The 21,096-nt window shown below is 43.5% G+C and overlaps 1 protein-coding gene across 12 annotated transcripts in view; it reads left to right on the top strand.

Annotated features, from left to right (window-relative positions):
* Positions 1 to 21,096, top strand: part of LOC311437857 (uncharacterized protein) — a 197,778-nt gene that overhangs the window by 86,421 nt on the left and 90,261 nt on the right. For all 12 annotated transcript variants that reach the window (XR_014693759.1, XR_014693760.1, XR_014693761.1 and 9 more), the window contains one exon: positions 12,295 to 12,389. Coding sequence is in view for 8 of the 12 variants with exons in the window: in XM_084521652.1 (XP_084377778.1) it covers positions 12,387 to 12,389 (3 nt within the window). In the remaining 4 variants the exon portion in view is untranslated. The remainder of the gene's footprint in view (positions 1 to 12,294; positions 12,390 to 21,096) is intronic.

Here is a 21,096-nt window from a genome sequence, read left to right on the forward strand (position 1 = left end):
AAATTGTCCCTAGGATGCAGTACTTGACTGGGACCCAAAAGAGAGGGAAGGGAAGGGGCAAAAGGAAAGAAGAGATGGTCCGAATGCACAGCGTGACAGCTTCTGTGCACAGGGATGAGCAGCTGGGAGGAAAGCCGCACTTGAGGAACCAGGATGGTTTTAGCTCCTGATGGAATTTACTTTTAAGTTATTCCAAGGATCCCAAATATTATAGACAATAGTTTATACCATTTCTAGTGTTTTCTCACAGCACTAAAAGCTTCTTCTGCTGGAGAAGTGTACAACCTTCTCATCTGAAAAGTGAAGTGCTGTGAGTGGTGCCTGCTTGGAGGGAGGTTTGGGTAAAGCAGCCCTGGGGCTTGGTGCTGCGATTCACCTCCGGAAAGGCAGAGCTCTGGCCTCTGCTTCAGGAAGGAGGGTAGCTGGAGCAAGGTAAGGAGCTGAGTGCTATGGGGCTGAGGAGCATTGCTCTGTCACTCCTACACAAGTATTCCTGTGCTAGCCATTGTTCTCATCTCTGTCACTGGGGCAGGAGAGGGGCAGAGGGCTTGGGGACCTTCATTCCCAGTTACGGCTTGCTCTGTTGGGCAGGTGAGAGGAGCAACCTGAGGAAATTAACCTTCCTCAGGTTAATACTGTTGTAGGTAGTGATATTCTCTGGCTACTAAGGGTTGTTAAAAACAAGCATGCCAGCCCTGTTTTCCTTAGGATAGCCAAGCTGTGTGACCTCTGTGCTTACTGAGGAAGGCCAGGTCTTGGTGATGGAGTAGTGGTGATGAGACCAAGCCCCCAACTCAAATAACTTGTTCCTGAAAAGGTCTGTGACAGTCTGCAACCTGGAGAAGGGTTTGGATCAGCCCCCGCACACTCCTGGGCACAGTGTGCTAAAGGAGGCAGAAAATCCCTAGCCATGGGCCTGCAGATTGGCTTTTCTACTGGGAAGCCTGAGAGCTGCAAGTAGCTGCTGCCGGACGCATGCCTAGAACGGATTAGCGCCACTCCAGCATGTCCCAGAGGCTTTCTTTTCTGCTGCATCCTCCCTGGAGAGGCTTTTTCACCTCAGCCCTCTGCTGGAATGTGCCTTAAAGGCATCATCGAGCTCATAAAAATTAAGTGGTGTGCAATCGTTAAAAACAAAACCGAACAAAAAGACCCTAACTAAATTTTGTTCAATAAATTCTCTCGAATCAATTTAGTTATGTTTTTATTACTGTCAGAGCTCACAGCATAGTTTCCCTGTCTGTGTTTCACAAGGCTGCAGGGGCTTTTGTTTGTGGTTGTTTTTTTTTTTTCTTTTTTTTTTTTTTCCCTTCACCCCACTACATGTGACGACATTTTGGTTTTGTGTAGTGAAGTGTTAAAGCAGAAACCACAGCTGTATATTTTTTAACTCGTGAAGGTCCTTCAGATCAAATCCAAAGGCTTCCCTGTTTCAAACTGGATGAGGTAGGATCAAGGGTGAGTTATGCTGCTGAGGACAGAGCCCTGGGGGTGTCAGTTAGTTACACAGTACAATAAGTACAATTATATCAACTTCTGCCTCTCTGATAAGTTCACCCAGTAGGGCTAAGGATGCATTTTCTTGTTCCTTCTTGATGGTAATGGTGGCAGAATGGAGGAATTTGTGGCGTCCCATCTGCACAGATCTTCAGCACACCCTCTTGCTGCTGTAACCAGGTGGCCCAGCACATTGCAAAGGATGTCACCTTCTCTCTCTCAAAGGAGAGTTGTGAATCTTGTGGCTTCAAAGTGCTCCAAATGTCAGCTCCTTCCAGGTATCTCGTGTCTCCTGCCTGCTGCCCTGTCCCTGTGACCCAGGGACTTTACGTCTTCTCTGAATGTGACAGAAGCCACTTCAAGGATGTCATTGTCACACAGGTTTGTCAGTTGGATGCTTCTTAGCAGAAGCCATTTGCGGCTCTTGGGCAGAGAAATAAAGTGTTTTCAGTTGGTTCCTGATAGTTTCCACTTGAAATCTTCTCTATCCGTATACTGTTTCCAACTTTTTCGTTAAGCCTTTGTGGTCAGCCAGGGCTTTATGTGCTTTTGGTTAGTCTCTCTAAGGTTGTGAAGGGCCATCACGTGGGATCTAGCAAGTAAGCAGACATGAAGCAGAGGTGGACACAAAAGCTGATGCCTGGAGTAGGCCAGAGGCCCATTCACCTGCTGCAGCTTGTACTCCTGGCTCTGGAGCGGCTGTTTCTGAAGACTGTAAGCAGTTTGGATCCATGTGACTGGTTTTGCCCATCTTATTCAGCTTCCAATTGGTGACTGAAGAATCAGTGACTAGTTTCTGGTTTTGTTTGTTGTTGATATCCCGAAACACAGTGGCCATTACCAATGAATTATCACTAGTAAAAGTACTGCGATAATATTTGAGTACATTCTTAGAGCTGTTTATATACCATCCCTCTTAAAAAATTGAAAACTCTCTCATACACAATGATATCCTGCTACAGTGAGTTCCAAGGGTTAATTACATGTTTTGCTCAAAGCTACTTCTCTAATAGGGTCTTTGGGATGAAGGTTGCTGACCCTTTTAAGGCAGTGTAGAAAAGTGAACTAAAGCAAACAACAAAACAACTCACTGAGGTTGTTACCGTGCGGGAGACTATTTGTCTCTCTCATTTCCTTTTCATCAGGGCAGCCTTACCAAAAAGACAGGCTCCCTCTAAGAAGGTGACCAGACAGTCTTTGCTGGCATCTGTGCTGCCAGAGAGATTAAGGCAACAGTTTCCTTGCCCTTTTCCCTGAGCATCAGCTTTTTGGCTTTTATTAAAGGCCATGCGGAGGGCGCTGCTCCCCACTGCTGGGCACCCCTCTGGCATCCCTGCAGGGCTCAGCTGCCCTCCTCCTCTCTCCAGCACAGCCCTTTTCTTGCTTCAGTTTGTCAGCGAGCCACGCTTTATTCTCATGTCCAACAGGCTTTCTCGGGAGCACCAATTGTCTTATTTTTCACGTAATCAAAGAAAGGGCGGCTTGATGCCCAAGGCTTCTGTCAGCCAAAAGACGGGTGTTCTCCCTGTTACCTTCTGAGTTTTGGAGGTAGCTGGGAGTCAGACCAGAGCTTCCTGTTTGCCAGGTATGTCCACAAATGCATCTTCCCTTTGCTGTGTTTTACATGCTTCTAAATGGGAAAGTAAATAGAAATTATTTTGGAAACCTGGAACAGAATGCCGTGAACAAGAAGAGTTCCTTAAAGGGATAAAAAGCATATAATTCAATCTGTGTTTATAACATTTAATCTTAAAAACCTGCAATCTTATGTATTTTATGTATCTTTTTCCCTTGAGGAAAGCAGATAAGGGCATCTAGTGCTTCAGCAGCTCATGCCAGTTAAAATGAACCTAAAATGGAAAACAGACTTTTAAATAAAGTCCAACTGGCCAGGACCCGCTCTCATTAGCTAAGATGTGCCAGTGGCACTGTGCATGTTTTACGGGGGCCTTGCTGGAGCTGGGATTACCAAGGGCTGCCAGCCTGGTGATCTTACCTGGATGCCAGGAGCTCAGACCTCCTAGGCAGGTGGTGCATGTCAGAGTGTGATTTTTCAGCCCTTGCACTGGTTCTGTGGTTATAATAGGAAGAGAAAAAAGGCTTCTTGAACAGCTTTCCTGAGCACATGGCCAGGCACGGCCAGGCCCTCTGTTGCGAACATGGTGTAAAAGATTGCTCAAGAGATTAGCTAATGTTTGTCACACGGAAGAGACCAGGTTTGTACTTCTTCTTGAAACAGTCCTCTGAAGCACTGTTGTGCACAAAGGCTGACGAGGACAGGCACCAGGCTTGTGCATCTTCTGTTGGAGACACGGCACCATCCACCTAGAAAATGAAAGCAAGAAAAACTGGTGGGCCTGAATTACTGCATAAGATTTATAAGGGGAGATGGTATCTCCCAAGTAACTGGGTCCCAGACCATTTAGGGCATCACAGACTTCAATCAGTGCTTTGAAATGTATTTATAGGCAAATAGAGCCAGGAGTGTTTTGTGCTATTAGGCCAGTTCAGCAGATCACTTAGACATCACTTAACACATGCTAAGTCCACTGCACCCAAGGCAAGCTATGGATATGATAAAGTCTTTTTCCATAGAGTGTTCCCCTCTGGATAATGCAGCATCACCTTATTGCTATGGGTGATTTTGCATCTGTCTCTATCAATGAAAAAATTGGTAGTAGAGCAGTTGTGCTTTACCTGTATTGTCTGTGTGATTGGTTTGCTCAGTGCATAAATCTTAAGTGATAGAATTTTGTAATACACAGTATAACAATTGGTGAGTGTCGTACATTTATTTTCACAAGTGAGGGAGTGACCCATAACTCACATCCATCACGGGATATGAAAGTGCAGCTCACTGTAATATAGCGAGCAAGGGAATCATTCATACGCGGGATGTTATTCACTTCAACCTTTCCCCTTTCTTGAACATAGTCAGGATCTATATGGCTATTTCTGCATGCTCTGCCTGCTGGCATAGATGTATTGTGGCATCACAAAAACTGGAAGGGGAAGAAATGAGATAGGAACAGAAAGGGGAGTGGGTAAACGTTGTCTGAGCTGATAGAAATTTAAGTGGTCAGGCTTGTCAAGGAGAAGGAAAACTGCAGGGCTGGAGAGCGACTGAGATTAGAACTGACTTTTGGAGAAATGGGAGCTGAGGTAATACCTTCCAGTTCAAAAACCGTGGGTGATGGCACAGGGCGAGCATGGGAGAACTGGAAGTTAAATCAGTAAATAAAATGGAAATGTACTTGATGTAGGGAGCATCAAAGCATGCCTCGTCATTTTAATTGTGCTCTGGTTCCTCCGTCATTATTCCCAATTTTAGTGCTGTGCTTTTCAATGGTACCTCTGTCTGGTAGCAATTTCTGTGAAAAATCTTAAAAAAATGGTCATGGCAGCCGGGGAGAGACAGGAGTTTGGGAAATCTGTTGGCACTCAGCACTTACCTGCTTCCACCAGGCTTGAGGACCCCCTGTGTACGCTGCAGAAAGTACCTGTCTTTTCCTCTGTGCTGTGTGGGTAGCGAAATTAGCTCTGATTAGCTGTATCCTGTACACTGAGCTGCCTAGACAGATTGTGACTGGGCACTGCTTTGCTAGAAACCATGCACAGCAAGCTGAACCCTGTCCCAAATATCTGAACGAGCGGGAGAGGCAGAAGAGGAGGAATGGTTATTTCCCAGGTGGAACAATTTCAGATTTGCCAAGGGACGTGCGAGAATCCTGTGTCAGAAGGAAGAAATGAGTCTGGATCTCCTGAAACCCAATTTAGCAGTGTAGCTCTAAGACACGCTCCCTCCGTGCTTGCGTCCGGCCGCAGCAGGGCTGTCACTCCCTGGGTTGTGCTGCCTTGGGTGGATGGCTGGGGAGGTCCCCTGGGAGATGGAGGAGGTGGCCACGAGGATGGGGAGCACCGATAGGAAAGTCAAAGTTTCTCGGCAGCCCAGCAGAGAGCTGCTGGCTTGATTTTAAGCGTGTAATCAGTCTGCAACTCCTGTCAGAGTCTGGTAGGTTTTAGTCTCTAGCTCAGGCCCAAGCCTGTGGCACGTGTTCCAGGTAATGACCCAGCACCGCTCAGTGCCAGGGATCTCCTGTACCAGGGCCGGAGGAGGCAGCGACCAGGCACCCAGGCCCCCAATGCTGAGGCAACCTCTTTTGCTCGAGACCGGCTGCCTCTGCTGTGAGCTCAACCCTTTTGTCATCTGCACCGCGCTCCCCTTTGTCATTGCACCACTGGACTCACATCCTTGAACTCAGAGCACAAAAAAAACCCTCTGGTTTTTGAAGTGATGGTTTGTTTGTTTTTCCTCTTTGGTCGATGCCGGGATCAGTGATGTCAACTTGTTCTATTTGCTTTGACAGGAAAATGTTTTCAGAGTTCATTAGGATGGCATCAATTCTAGCATTTGGCACACAAACATTTGATGACCTTCATGTGTGGGAAGAAATATGTAGGCAAAACTTCCATTAGTTTGAAAAAACGCCTCCACTCAACACCGGTCAGATTCCTGAGCTGCCCGAGTTGTGATCGGCTGGGAGGCTGTGGGCACCTACCCTACCCTACCCTACCCTACCCTACCCTACCCTACCCTACCCTACCCTACCCTACCCTACCCTACCCTACCCTACCCACCCCACCCCACCCCACCCCACAACAGAAGGTCTCCTGCCCTTTCCTCTTTCCCATCTTAACTCTTATTTACTTTTTTTTTTTTTTTTTTTTTTTCCTTAGGATTCACCATGTTTTTATGTTTTGCTCTCATATCCTGTAATCAAGAGAAAGGCCCCGGTGTGGATAGAGGGGATTTGTACTCAGCCTTTGTTTGATGTTTGCTCGTTCCTAACGGTGCTGCCTGGGTAAGGAAAGCCAAATGTTGCCCATATGTTGTAGTGCTCCCTTAAATTATAGAGGGTGAACATTTATGGCTGCTCTCACCATTGCTCTGTCTCCTTCCCCTGCTAAATGATATGTTTTCACAGGCAATTATGGAGGTGTGGAGTCAGGACTGGTTTCTGAGGTGTGCCGCTTAGCGGCCTGCACCTAAAAATGGGAGACGGGAGGAGGAGGATGGCAGAGGCTCAGTATCGTGCCTTGCTTAAGAGAGTGTCCTTCAAGTGAGCAGAATGCTGCACCTTGTGAAAGTATGACTTTAATTTTGCCTTTCAAATATGAACTATGCAAGGCTGTCAACACATACTGTGTTCTTCCTTGTCAGACCGTTTCACTTAGTCTGTCAGCTGTAAACAGCTTAAGAGGCATGTCATTCCAGCATTATTATAGCACTTTGAGATTTGCTTTTAGATTGGGTCTGTATCTGTTCCTGCAAAAGGTGTAGATGCAGAGATGACACGGGTTGTTTATTGTGTTACTGCAAAATGCTACTTGTGCTTTGTGGTAAGCGCAGAGTAACTCCATTTCAAATAATGGACACTGCCGAGTAATAGTCCTGTAGTACTGCAGTAGTGCCAGGGCCATACTTGGCCTCGTCAGCTGTGTCACTATAGCAGGGCACTTCACTGGCTATATGGCCTCACGCTTCACGTGAAGTTTTATTTCCCAAGAGATCGGGCAAGCAACATTAAGATGTATGGAGGCAGAGCTCTGATCAACAGACTCGGTGCTTTTGGGTTTTCGAAAAGTTGCTTTACATATTCAAATAAACAGTGTTTAAGCTGTCGGTGACAGCTTAACCACTTCATCCCAGAACATTTTGACAAGTGTTTTTCAACGTTTTAGTTTCCCAGGATTTTGACAAACCCCCAAAAAACATGGACTGATTTTATATGTTGCATGTTTAATTTATTTGAGACGCACTTATTACTTTGCTAAAGCATTGAGGAGGGAGCTAAAGGACAGGGTGATGCACTCCATATTTATGATCATCAGCTTCTTCGCCGTGTCATTACGAGAGAAAAATGTTCAGAGATATGGAGTATGCAAAACAGCCAAACTTTTGTTGCCAGCCCATCTGGATTGTGATTTATACAAATTGCTGGTGCGATTTCTCGATGGCTGCACTGAAATCAGTAGAACTGAGCCCATTTTCACTACAGGGAGTCCCAGCTGCCCCCCTTTTGCTTCCTTCTGCTGTGTGTTTGTTGTCCCCGTGTTCCTGGCTGCTTGGACACATGGGGTAGCACAAAGGGGATGCTGCTGTGGCCTGGGCTCTGAGCAGCGCTGAAGTAGAAAGGTAGATATTTTCTCACTAGAAATGAGTGAATTTCTGCCTCCGTGTATACCAAAGGGTTGTCACTAGAAATAACATAAACATGTGAACAGATTCTCATTTTAACCCCAAACTCACATCAAGCCTGGACTTTTAAAAGAAAATATACTTGAACTCTGTTCTGGGACTTCTCTTAGACATTCTCACATTTTGTCTTGCTGCTTTTTTCTCCTTCTGCATTAAAGCAGGAGAAGATTGGGCAGGGCATACCTTCCTGGGCCCTCAAGCAGTGGGGAAAATGCAGGGAGAGAATTGCTTTGCAAAGCTGAATTAGATATTGAGAAACATGAAGACTTTCACTCAAAAGAAAGTACATCTTTCATCATCATACCTCAAAACCTTTTGATGCTAGCCAGTGTCTGTTTGTTGGTACTTCTGTCATCAGTGCTTGATGTGCTAGCATATTAGGATAATTGGAATAACCTTGTTTATCCTAGTGAAAACTCAGGGCATCACCCTGCTTTTTCTATACCACCAGAATGCCCCTCAGCCTATTAGGTGACAGAGTTATTTCCATCAGTACTAAGCAGCACCCGCTCTTAATAATTTTTAACCTAGCTATTTTGTTTTAACTAGTTATTGATGTCAAGTTAGGACGTCAGTGAAAATTAGTATTTTATCGTATTGCCGCAAAGGAAGCTCCATACTTTCCAAATAAATATTTGAAACTTCAACTTACTCTGGGGTTAGGAGCTGCAACTTTCTTCTGACAGCTGATTATTAGTATCTTTCTGATGATTTGGGAGTTTTAGCAACTACTCAGTACCTGACTAAATTAGCTCCGACTTAATTGTGTTGGCAGCCTCCAGTGTTATCTTCAGCCTGCTGCTTTCAGGAGTGGAAGAAGAAGCGCAGCCCTGTGCGGGGAAGCTGTACAACAGTTTCAGGGACACCGAGCTTGATGAGAGGGCAAGCAGAGAAGAAATCAGGCAGTGACCTCAACTCATTCTTTAAGAAAGGGTCTTTTTGGCCAGCCATCTGAGATGGTGTTTCATTAACGGGGTGGGGGGGTAGGGAGCTAGCCAGGAACACAGCAGAATGCCCTGCATATCATAGCGTGTTGGGAGGTTGACATGCTCCCTGCCATGCACATGTTTTTTCTGAAGCCCTTCGAGAGTCTGGACGAACCCTCTCCATGGGCCCAGCATCGCAGCATAGCATGGCCAGAGGACGGCCAGCCCTGCCTGCCTGCAGAAACACAGGTGCCTGCAGTTCCTCCCTGCCAAGCCAGGAGCAGGTGCGTTGGGTTTGGTTTTTCCCCGGTAGGAAGGGGAAACAGGAAGAGTTGTGACAGCCCTTGACGGTGAGAGGGAGATAGAGGTGCCTGCAACAGGGAAAAAAATAGCCACTTTTGCAAGAATGAGTGGTTAGAAAAACAAAAAATAAGCATTTTCAATATATTACAAACAAAATTATCTGCCAAAAGGGCAAGATAATTATCTTAATGTGATTTTTGACCAAGATAAATTTATCTTATTTTATAAACTGGGTAACAATTTGAATCTTATGCAAAACCTAGAAATAAATCTAAAAAATATGATAATGTAATAAAATCGAAATTATTAGCAGTCCAAGTGCCATACTTGAGGCAGTAAAACCTTTTAAGCTCCAATGGAAAATAGGCTAGTAAAACTGGAGTAAGTTACTCTACTTTAATCACTTGATAAATAGCTACAATGTTTGGAAGAATTGATAGTGTCATTATAGCAACATCCCTTTTTATAAACAGCCTGGTGCTGATTTGATTCTAATTGCTGCCAGAGGAGCAGTATCAAAGTGGTGCTGCGCCGGCCGTGTAACCTGCGGGGTGAGCGGGAGGGGGATTAGCTGCCTGAGATGAAGAAGTCGCGTCTTTTTCTAAGGCACAGATTCTAATTCCGGGAGAGGTGGAGGAGGCGGAGGAAATTCAGCAGTGTGGGAAACTACAGGGAAAATGCTTAAGGAAGAGAAAGCATGAAGCAGATGAAACAGGCGGCTCAAGTGCATGAAATAGTGGAAAACCAGTGAGAGAACTGGTGAGGTTTGGGTGTGAATGCCTGCTGGCTTTCTCTCCTAATTCTTTCGTGGGGCTGGTGAGGTCCTGCCACTAACTGTAGCTCCCAGCTCTGAGCTTTGCTCTCCCACTGACCAGACGGCCTCATTTGCAGCCCCTCGTTTGTAAATGCCCTAATTTTTTTGCAAGCCTGCTATTAGACTCCAAGGGCTCGATTTTTCAGGCATTCTTAATTATTAATTACATCCTCTTTGTATACTTGTGAGTGCTGTGTCCACATGTTGGTGGCCATGAACACACATAAAAATGAAAACTACCTTTGCAAATTCAGCCCTTAGCAATTCTGTGCTTCAGTCCTTCCTCTACAAATCCTGGATCTGACCCTTGTTGGGCTGCAGAGCTATTAGGGAGACATCAGCATTATTCTGGTGATTGCTAGGACATTTGAGGGCAATACATTTATACTTATCCAGGCAAAAAGTCTCTAGAACAGGTACTTCTAGGCTGGTTCTTCTTTGATAAACTACTAGGAAATTGTTATATTATGTGAATGGTAGCAAGAAAAGCGGGGTACCATAAGGCGAGGAGAAGAGGAACACATTTAAAGTTCGGTCATGTTAGTAACAAACGTGAGAATAAACAGAAATGCAAAAGGGAGATGTACTTACCTTTTCACACAAATCATTTGATAAGCTTCTCCCATGAAGATTGTGGGCTAAGATGATGAGTGAAATATGTAAAATAGCTTGTTGAAGAAAAGATTGGTTCAAGGGGGACTGAATGGCTCAAGAGATTAGGGATGGAATAATAGCTTTTCTCCATTTAAGTGGTAGACCAGTTCAAATCAATTCTAGGTCTCCAGAGACTGAAAGGTGTTGCTATCCAGTGACTCCTTCGTAGTTATTTGAAATGATTTTTTTGGTCTCAATCCCATCCTTAGTTGCTGGGAAATTATCCCCAACCCAATCAGCACTGAATTACTTTGAACTAATTGTTGTCTCCTTCCCCTAAAGATGCATAACCTTCGAGGCTGTGCCTGTGAATGGCATTGTTTCATATGGTGCTGTGTTGCTGGTAGGAGCTGTCTTGTTTTCTGTGGAATGGATAGATTGCACTAAAGAAGATAGATACTGGAATATGATCCAAAGCAAAAATGTTCTTTGAAAAAAATTAAAAGAATGGTTTTTTTTTTTTTTTTTTTTTTTTTTTTTTTTTTAATGGAGATTTCCTGGAAAAGAGGACTGCCTTTGGACACCTCTAGCTACTCCTCACTTGCACGCTGAGCTGCACCTCTTGTGCACTGCGTGAGCTCGCCTACCTGCCTGTAGGCTCTATCGGGACTTTCCCCTGCATAAATGTAAATCATGAAGCTGGGCCACAACTTAGGAAACAGCTATTGGTCATAAGTAACAACTGGAAAATTCAAATTGGCGGCTTGCCCTCCAGGTTTGTTTTGAAGCATCTGTTTAATGTGTGAGGCTGGACTACTGAAGTGATGCTAGAGACATGCCAACTTAGAGCAGCTCAGAATCTTGCCTAACAGTTTTATTCTGAAAGATTGTAACAAGTAAAATAACAGGCATTGATTATTCTGCCAAATGTAAAGATTAAGCAAACAGTAAGAAGCAATGCTTAGCAAACCGAGGAGGATTCGGATCCTTTATTTGGCTATAACAGTAAGTCTAGAGCTAGTGAACCACAGCAGAGTTTGTATTATTCAGTGTACCAAAGAAAAAAGAGACCTGGGGTTATTGGAGAAAAATCCCAGCAGTTCTGTGTGTATGACTGCTTGGAAAAGAAACAAACAGGTTATTATGACATTGTAAAGGTGTCAGAGAATTGAAATCACATGGCTATACCCAAATTTTCTGTAGAACTGATGCAATATGGATTCAATCATAGTAGCCTCTGCAGGAGAAATTTTTTTTCCCTTAGCCCAGACAGCTCCAGGTTTAAGAACGCTCATTGGGAGGGAAGGCTAAAGGGGTTAAGGAAATAAGGCGCAATAGAGGTGACCTGTGAGAACTTTCATTATTATATGGAGCCTTGATGAGTGAAATGAGAGGGACTGCTCTCCATCATGAAAGGCTGAAATGTCGAGGGAGCAATCGCAAATTAATCTATTAAGAATAAGTAGGAGGTTGAACAGTGTGACTCAAAAGGATGGAAATATACGGAATAAACTGCAGCATAGAGTCATGATGATTTTTAAACGCATCCTTAAAGACATCCGCCTACGATTTTTCCAATGAAGCAGGGATTTTTTTTCTGTATATCTATATATGAGACAAAGTTTAAGCAGACAAAATGGGCCTCTTTCTATTCAGCTACTCCCAAGATTTGTGATGACCTGGCCTGGATGAGAAGTTCTCTTCTGATTTGTGTGGCTTGAACCAGAACAATGTGCCAGGAATTTTTCTTTTTTAAAAGACACTCCAATAAAATGCTTCACAGGCGGTTTTCTCTGTGGTGATTTTCCTGTTTTGCTGTGACATTTTTAACTTGAATTTAGCGTTTGTAAAAGGTGCTATTTGACAGCATTGTGTAACTGAAAGCCTCTTATTATTGACAGATCATGCACAGTCAAGGCTGGGGAAATTTCTCCGTGTCAGCCTGGTGAGGGACAGCCCTGCAGCGTGAGGAGACCAGCTTCCAGGAGGAAAAATGGTAAGACCATGTCGCTTGGTCCGGTCTTATGTTAAATGTCACTGAGTGATTAGTTTTAAAGAGCTCACATCCGAAGGATTTTGAGAGAGGCGTGAAAAGTTACCTTAGTGACAGGGCCGTGGAGCTTATTTTTTTTCTGTTTCCCAGTAGTGCTTGCAGCTTTCTGGAGTGTTAATGCTTTGTCCGCTAGAGGCTGGAGTGAGACTTGATACAGATCACCAAGCACATCCTGGTGGAGCTGATCCTGTAGGAAGTACCCTCAGTGTGGTACCTGGCAAGTGAGGGTCTGTTGTTTGCTCTGTGCCAGTCCCTCACGCCAATCTCAATATTAATCATTTCATGAGGCTCACGTCGTTTCAGACTTTTACCTTTGCCAGCTTATTATAGCCTAGGAAGATGAGACGTGACTATGCTGAGATACAACCCCCAGTGATGGCACTTTATAATACTGTATAACTGGAGGATTGCTATTGTAGGCAGAGAAAAAGGCAATAAAGCAGCATTGATATCCTGCCTGCCCTCTTATAGGAGTTATTGAATCAAACCTACCAGAACTGCCAGACAAACAATTTGCAGCTGCAGTCTGAAGCCTGACAATGACACAGAATCAAAAAGAAATAGTTGGAGTGCATGGGCTTGTGAACTCCTCTGTGACCCACCACAGCAGGCTCCCTAGGATTGTTCTCCTCTTTCTGGTCCTTTCCCTGCACAGCTCCTTCTCTTTACTTCTCTTTTTCTCTCTTTCCCATTTTTTCTCCTTGCCTTGCCATTTTCTGCTCCTCACACTTCTCCCCCTCCCTCTTCCTTCTCTCGCTCATTGCCTCACCATTTCCTTTTCTTGCCTCCAATTTACCTCTAACCTTTTGGTCATTTTTCCTTTGTGAGTTCTAGTGCCCTCCTCTGTTTCTCATTTTCTGTTTCCTTAATTCTTTTCCTTATTTTTGGTTATTTCAATTTTCCCATGCTGTTTCCCATACTCTCCCATATTCAGCCTTCCCTGTTGAACCTTTTTTCCTTTTCATTTACGTCTACATTTTTCTGCCCTTTGTTTCTCCTTTTTCTGCCACTTCTATCTTCATTTTTTTTTTTTTTTTTGAGCCATTTGTAGCCAGTAGCTGAACTCCATGTTTCTCTTACTCCTCAGATGTGAGGATTTAAACCTTTCCTGTGTACTAGGATTTCCAAAGTGCCAATCCAGCTCAACTAAGGGGAACTGATGTGGTTTGGCTCGAATGTCTATGAAGTGAGATACTGGAAAAGCCAGCGTAACAGTAGCACTCACAAATATTCTGTGGCTCATGAACCAGGCCTACACTCATGGTTGGATTCAAAGCTTATCAAATTAATGGGATCTGAATCAGACCCGCAAGCACCATCTTCTACACTCTCACGTCTTATCAGACTTCTGTCCTTTATTTGAATAGAAATCTCATTGCTCTGTTTCTTCAGTATACAGTTTTACTTTACCTAAGAGCATTCTGTTTTGCTTTTTTTTATTTTTTATTTATTTTTTATTTTTTATTTTTTTATTTTTTATTCTTCTAAAGCACATATAGTGTTTGCAGGGTTCAGTGGAAAGGGGCCATATTGTGAAATATGTTCAGGCTCCCCTACAGAAGAGATCACTTTGTAGCTTTTGTGTGCTCATAACAAGTACTTGCGATTTGGCGGAAGGTTTTTCCCTTCCTTTCCTTCTCTTGTATCCAGCATCTAATTATTATGCTTGCAAACTTTAGGTGTGCAGGGTTCTCTAGGCTGGCAGGAAGCTAGGCAGCACAAGTCTTTTCTTCTTTTCTTTCTTTTCTTTTCTTTTCTTTTCTTTTCTTTTCTTTTCTTTTCTTTTCTTTTCTTTTCTTTTCTTTTCTTTTCTTTTCTTTTCTTTTCTTTTCTTTTCTTTTCTTTTCTTTTCTTTTCTTTTCTTTTCTTTTTTCTCTTTTTTCTCTTTTCTTTTCTTTTCTTTTCTTTTCTTTTCTTTTCTTTTCTTTTCTTTTCTTTTCTTTTCTTTTCTTTTCTTTTCTTTTCTTTTCTTTTCTTTTCTTTTTTCTCTTTTCTTTTCTTTTCTTTTCTTTTCTTTTCTTTTCTTTTCTTTTCTTTTCTTTTCTTTTTTTTTCTTTTTTTCTTTTCTTTTCTTTTTTTCTTTTTTTCTTTTCTTTTCTTTTCTTTTCTTTTCTTTTCTTTTCTTTTCTTTTCTTTTCTTTTCTTTTCTTTTCTTTTCTTTTCTTTTCTTTTACTTGTCATAACTGGAAGCTTGAATTTTGTTCTGGGCTTGTTTCTTTCCTTATTTTTTTTTTTTTTTTTTAAGTTCTTTGGTTTACTTTCTCTGTTTCCTTCTTTCCCCACCCACTCCTACATGTGTGCATTTTGATTTGCTCTCTGTAACAATATTTCCCCACCTCCTTTTAAAAAGTGTTTGCTATCGCTCAGCAGTCATGCAGTCTGAGGGAGCACCAGAAGGAGACCTCGTGTGAGCACACAGCTGACCAGAGGCAGCTCCCAGTGTTGCCTGCCACGCACGCTCCTGTCCACAGAGGGCTCTGGAGCTGAACAAGCTGCCTGAGGAAGGGAGCAAAGTGTTCACTATCCCATAGCTGACCCCTAGCAGGACCAGGAACCAAGTCAAGCCCGGATCTTATTCACAGGATGCCACCTCTCCTTGTGTAAAATTAAGTATAATATGAGCGTGAAAGAAACTCTTCCTTCCTCTCCCATTTTGTCGGCCTCCTTCCAACTCTCCAGCTGCTGCTCCTGTGGAGTTCAGTGCTGGTGAAAATGGAAAGAAAATCAGTTCCTCTATAAGCCAGCCCTTTCTGCTCTGATTGGATTTTTCTCCTTTTGTCTGCTTCTTTATTTGATTTAAAACCTTAAACCCCTTGAAGCTTTTCCATTAAGATGTTGAGCACAATTTGGAATGGGGGGAGCAGTCAGAGCATTACCTAAAAAGTCCTAGTTTATTTTTAGCTAATGGAAGACGAGGGCTGATTGGATTAGCCCAACAGTGTGAGTACCTGATGCAGACTGCTATCAACATACCAACAGAGGAAGGGTTAAATGCAGTTTCTTCCACTTTCTCTCACTCACCCCTTTTCCCCTCTCCTGCTTTCCCTTGCTTCGCCCAGTAAACGACACTTGTGACAGCACTGCAAATTCCTGGGCATGTTCTGGTACTGCTCAATACAGAAGCAAATCTCCCAGTCCCTCCTGCTGTTTTGCATTTGCCACCTGACAGCAACTGATGCTCAGGACGACCAAGGGCTAAGTTTTTAAAGCTTTGGACTGGGTTTTAGCCATGTGACATCTATTAAAGCAATTGGGAGCCAGGTGGCTAAAACCCAGTGCAATTCTTTGTAATGGTACCCCTGAGAGTGCCCATCTCCTTTTAGCACTGCTATTGATTAGGCAATTCTTGACTTTGAGGGACAAAATTGGTGTGTGCATCAAGCATCTTTTCCTCAATTTGGCCTGGTTTGAAATTAATCGTTCACCTTTAAGCCATTTTCGTAAGCAGCTTTAAGCTTCAATAAATTTCAACGTGATTTGATTTTTCTATCACCTTTCGCTATGGAGGCCTGTTGTTTACTAGTCTTCTCCAGGACATCTCCAGCACTGTTTGGTCTTTATCCTCATCTCCTATATTGATCCTGGTATGTTGTTCAGTGTGATTGTCCAGGCTCGGTGAAATGCTGGGGGCTGTAATTAATGGCTGCACACGGTGCCCAGGTCGGCGGCACTGAGGCTGATGGTTATTTGGTTTTCAGTAGGAGCAATGCATTTGGTGACCCCATGCTACACTTCAGGGTATTGTTGAGACCCTGCCTCTGTCTTCAGTGAAAAGATGTGGTGCTCTTAGGGGGAGCATGTGAGCCCTGAGCAAGTTCTTCCTAATTTCTGAAACTCTTTGTGGGTATTTGATCTTTACTAGGGGTTGGAATACCACACAAAGGTATATGAATGTACACTTATGTTTGTGAGAAGGTGAAAGTAAATACATAAAAATAACTTCCCCAACCCTCTGACCTTCTGCAGTTCCCTTCCAAAATGTTCTCTGCGCCTCTTTAACGTAGAAGATTCTTCAGTCATTGGCAGTGGAGTGATAGGACCTGCTCTGCATGAGGACGTGCCCTTTGGTTTGGGGGGCTGGTGCATTACAGTTACTTAATATGGGTTTCTACATCTGTTTCTTCGGGGTGTTGTAGAGAACCCTTGTGAGATGTTAGATAATGCTAAGTGTGGCCAGCCTCAAGTAGCTGGCGTTGAACCCAAAGTGAAAGCTGGTCTAGAGCTATATGGAAAGAACTATTGAGATTGTCCAGTGCCTCAGCAGCTGGGAAACCCCATGAGAAGACTCAATGAGCCTTCTGCTGAGTTGCTTCTCTCAGTGCTGCTCTGTGCCTCCTTGTAGTCGTCTTGTTCCTGTGGGAGACCAGAGGAGGTGATATTTGACATTTCCGTGTTGCTGGGAAGTTTTTCTGTGGGGTGGGATGCAACAAGAGAGTTGGAGATGGCAAGAAAATTCAGAAATACATTCCTAGAAAAATGAGCATTTCTTATTCCTATTTCTGTTCAAAATGGAAGCATAGGAAGTCTGTCATCTCCTTGCCAAAGGATGATGGTTTAGGATCCTACAGACAGTTTTGTCAGAGATCCCTGTTGAGATGTGAGGTTGTCAAAGCCCCCAAAATCCTCTTTAAACAAGCTGGTTTATTCCAATGGGAAGTCATTTCATCTGAAAATTCACAGTCAATTCTACAGAAAATTTAGCACTTCATAAGTGCTAAACCAGTGTTAAGTGTGATGCCAAGGTTGCAAGGACAACATTACTGTAGGATTTTTATGGAGCTCCAACATGAAGATAAGTATGCACCACTTCTCCCATTCCAGCCAAGTTCAGTGGAACTTGAAATATTATTTTTAGAAATCTCAGCAGAACTTCAAATTCCAAGCTCAGTGATGTCTTTTTTATTATTATTTTATTATTTTATTTTATTTTTTGGTGAAATGATGCAGAGCACAACTAGTGCAGAAACATAAACAGTGAAAAAATCAGAACCGGATTGCCTAAATAAAAATAAAAGTAAAAATTGCTTAAGTAAAAATATGTGCGAGTTTGATATCAAACGCCTTGCCAAAGTAATTAATGAAGCATATGCAAACATCCTCCATTGAAAACATAGTTTGTGTTTTACTAGTTCCTCAGAAAGCAGTATGGCAGATCTAATAGGAAAAGATATTTTGTCTGTAAGTTGTTGCTGTTGCAAAAATCACTTCTATATACTATTTTACATTCACAGCTGATGTCATGTCACACAGATCTATAGTGGGCTTTATATTTGTATAGAAACCTCTATTTTAATTGAGGCTTGTCAGTTATGTATCTGAAGCTGGCGTTTTTCCACAAATATTTTAAGTAGCTTCTACAGTGCATAGAGCTAAGATATTCCCCATGTAGGTAGCACTTGCCATACAGGGAGGTATTGCAGGCATAAAATGCAGGCCAGAAGGGCAGCCCACTCATCCAGAGTTCACCGACTGAGCTCACGATCTGTGACTCTCCCTCTCTTCTGGAATGTGATTTCCATTTTGCAGACCGAAACAGAGGGCCAAAAAGGTTGAGAGAACAGGGCTGTGCTTTGATGGTGAGAGGAGAGTGTGCGGATAGCTCTTTTCAACTGGTATTTGATTCTTTTGTGTTGCACTCTCCTTTTGAGTCGAGTTGCTAGTTGGTTTTCCAGGTGTAGTGGCAGGGAGGTGCAGAGATCAATAGTGAAAGGAGAAATTAATAGCAAAATCAATCCTTCCTTTAGTGTGGCCCTATTTATTTGCCAAGAAGGTACAAACTCCCATTACCTTTCCCGAGCATAGGGAAGACTCTACCATGGTTATCGTGCTTCCTATTAGGTCTAAAGCCCCTGAGCCAACACTCTTATCTGCTCTTGCCTGGTACTTTTGGTTTTGTTTTTTCCCCTCCAGCTTTATGCTTAAGTGTGTCTGAAATCCTTTGTCCTGCCTGTTTCAGGTGGAATATCAGATTTGAAGGTAGCCATTTCGCTCAGCAGCTGTTTAAAATGCCTTGCTATCTGTCTGTTTTGTGGCTCCTGGTGTTTCATTTAGCTGATGATGAAAAATAAGGACCTTATTTTTCCCGGTATTCTAATAAAGGGTGGTAGATGTGTCCACAGATCTAAGCTTGGCTTCATTAACTCCTCCACACGAAAATGTTTCATGCTGTAAATATATACATCTTTAAGTATTCAGTATTATATTAAAGTGAGAAACAAGTGTGTCCAGATGCTCTTAGCTAGTATAAAACATTGCTGCTTCCACGGACTGTGGCAGAGCAGCGCCATTTTATGTCAACCAAGGCAGTTGTCTCTTAACAGTTCTACCCCAGTCAGTGATGGCAGCTCTCAGACAGTGCTTTTCTTCCTCCTTTTCTCTAATGTGGCTGTTTCTGTCCTTGTATTCAAACATAGTCTCAGGAGAATGATTTGTAATTAGGAAAAATTTAAGAAGTGAACATCAGCTGCTTAAAGAACAAAAATAATTTTGTGACTGAAGGGCTGTTCATCTTCTTCTATAAACACCAAAGTTCATAAGTGCTCTCCTTGGTATACTACATTTTACAGTGTCAGAGAAGCAAGCAAGTCACAACTGGTCTTCTTGAATGTGTTTCCTACACCCTGATCTGGGATATATCTCCTAGCCCAACAGGCGGGGATGTTTCTTAATGGCTCTGTCAGCAGTTCTCCCAGAGACAGCAAGAGATGGATGCCAGAGACCCCCTCAGAGTGAACGCCTGGGACTCTCTCATGCCTTTACCATGGATGTAGGGAGCAAGTTCACAGAGCTGCATCAGACACTGCTGCCGTGGTTTCACCAGGAGAAGGTACAGGTGCTTTTGTGCTGCCTTGCAGGGTGCCAGGTGTCTCCAGTCCTGGGAAGAGGAGTGACGAGGCCATTATACTGGACTATTCCTGAGGCATCCAGCTTAAAACAATGTCTGGCAGTGCCAAAGGAAGATTTACAAGAACAGTAATATCTCACAGCCTTTGTGGCATGCTGTCTGTACCCTTCCCCTCAGGGCCATCCACGAGCACGTCATCCCCGAGGCAGAGTGCCTGGCTGTGAGGGACGGGTTTGAATGACACACTGCAGTTCCCAGCGGCACGGTTTTAGTTTGGATTCCTGTGGAATAGAATACCCGAGAACGTAATAAAATCAGCATTTGGAAAACATTCTGTCCCTCTCTACACTGATTTTCCAAAGCTGCTTTCCACTGCATGCCTAGAAGGTCCCATTCAATTAGGAAGTGCAGAAGTGCCTGTACACAGTTTAAAGCAGTACACGGGAGGCTCTTGTATTTTCTGGGCTCTTAAAGAATGAGCCCAGAGGATATCAACACAGATTTGCAGGATCGTCTCAGAAAAGGTTGAATATAAAGTTTTGTTTGCAAATACATATGCCATCAAAACTTGATTTATCAATGCTGTTTACCATTTGATCAGATAAAAGAATATTAGCTCTTAAAAACGAGGCACAAACTGAATTCTCTTTCCAGTGCAGTATATAATAACGCTGTGTGTCTCTTTGCTCATGTAGCTCCTTCTGTCACCTAATGTGGTACGTGCAGAGGAGCCTCTGAGTCCCCTCCTGCTGCTGAACACAGAAGTTGTTCAGCACGGCAGCGGGCCAGGTGTAGCGAGGACGATGAAGGTTTGAGACGTCCTCAGGTGCTTTCAGTGCACCTCCTGGTGGCATGCTCCCTGGCACCTCTGGAGCCTTGCTCCAAAGCAGAAGTCCCTGGGTTCTTATTGTGCAGCGCATTACAGTGGAATAATGTCAGGTCTGATCCAAAGTACTGGTGTTTTTCTTCTTGCTGCGCTGGGCTCTGAAAGAAACCCAATAAATGGCCTATGAACAAAATTATATAGAATGATCAACATGCAACTGTCATGCTGCATTTGTCTCATGTCGTTAGTCATTATGAAAGCCCGCATAATTCTGGAGCAGAACAACAATTTCCACACAGCAAATTGCAGATTGTGTTTGCCAACCCACAAAACATCACAATATTTATTCTGAAACTTTATAATGCTATCAAGGGCAAATTCACTTTACTTGTACAAATAGCCCCGTCGAGACAACTTAGATATTGCGCACGCGAGCAAAAGCAGACAGGACTTGGCTCTGTGCACCAGCAGAGCAGAGCTCGCCTCCCCCTCTGTGGAAATGGGGTGAGTGGCGGTACAAAGCCACGGAGGCATTACTGGAGGCATAGCAGAGGGACCAGGGGACAGACATCAGGCTGCAGTCAAGATACTGGTATTCCGACTCTCCAAATTCATAGCTTTTTCGCCTTCTTAGCCCCATCACTTGTGAAGGCTGCCTTTCATCAGGTTTCATTCAAAGCACAGCATCCCCCACTGCGCTTCGGTGGTCCTGCAGATTAAATTTGTCCATGGTGTGAGTGAGTCTGCCCCTATCAGGAACAGCACCCCATCTTCAGGAGTTGGACCCACTGAAAAACTACTTTATGTCTGATTTCTGTATTTGGGTTATCAAAGGATTTCTAAAGCTAATTTTATTGTTTAGCACTGCAGCCATCACCACTTTTAGGCTCCGTTTTAGGTGGAAAGTTTTTTCATGTTCCATCATCTATCTTGACAGACTCTGCATGCCAGAGGCAGTCTTCTTAACCCTGGATCAAAAC

The sequence above is a fragment of the Aythya ferina genome, assembly GCF_964211825.1.
Source record: "Aythya ferina genome assembly, chromosome: 5".
Taxonomy (NCBI): domain Eukaryota; kingdom Metazoa; phylum Chordata; class Aves; order Anseriformes; family Anatidae; genus Aythya; species Aythya ferina.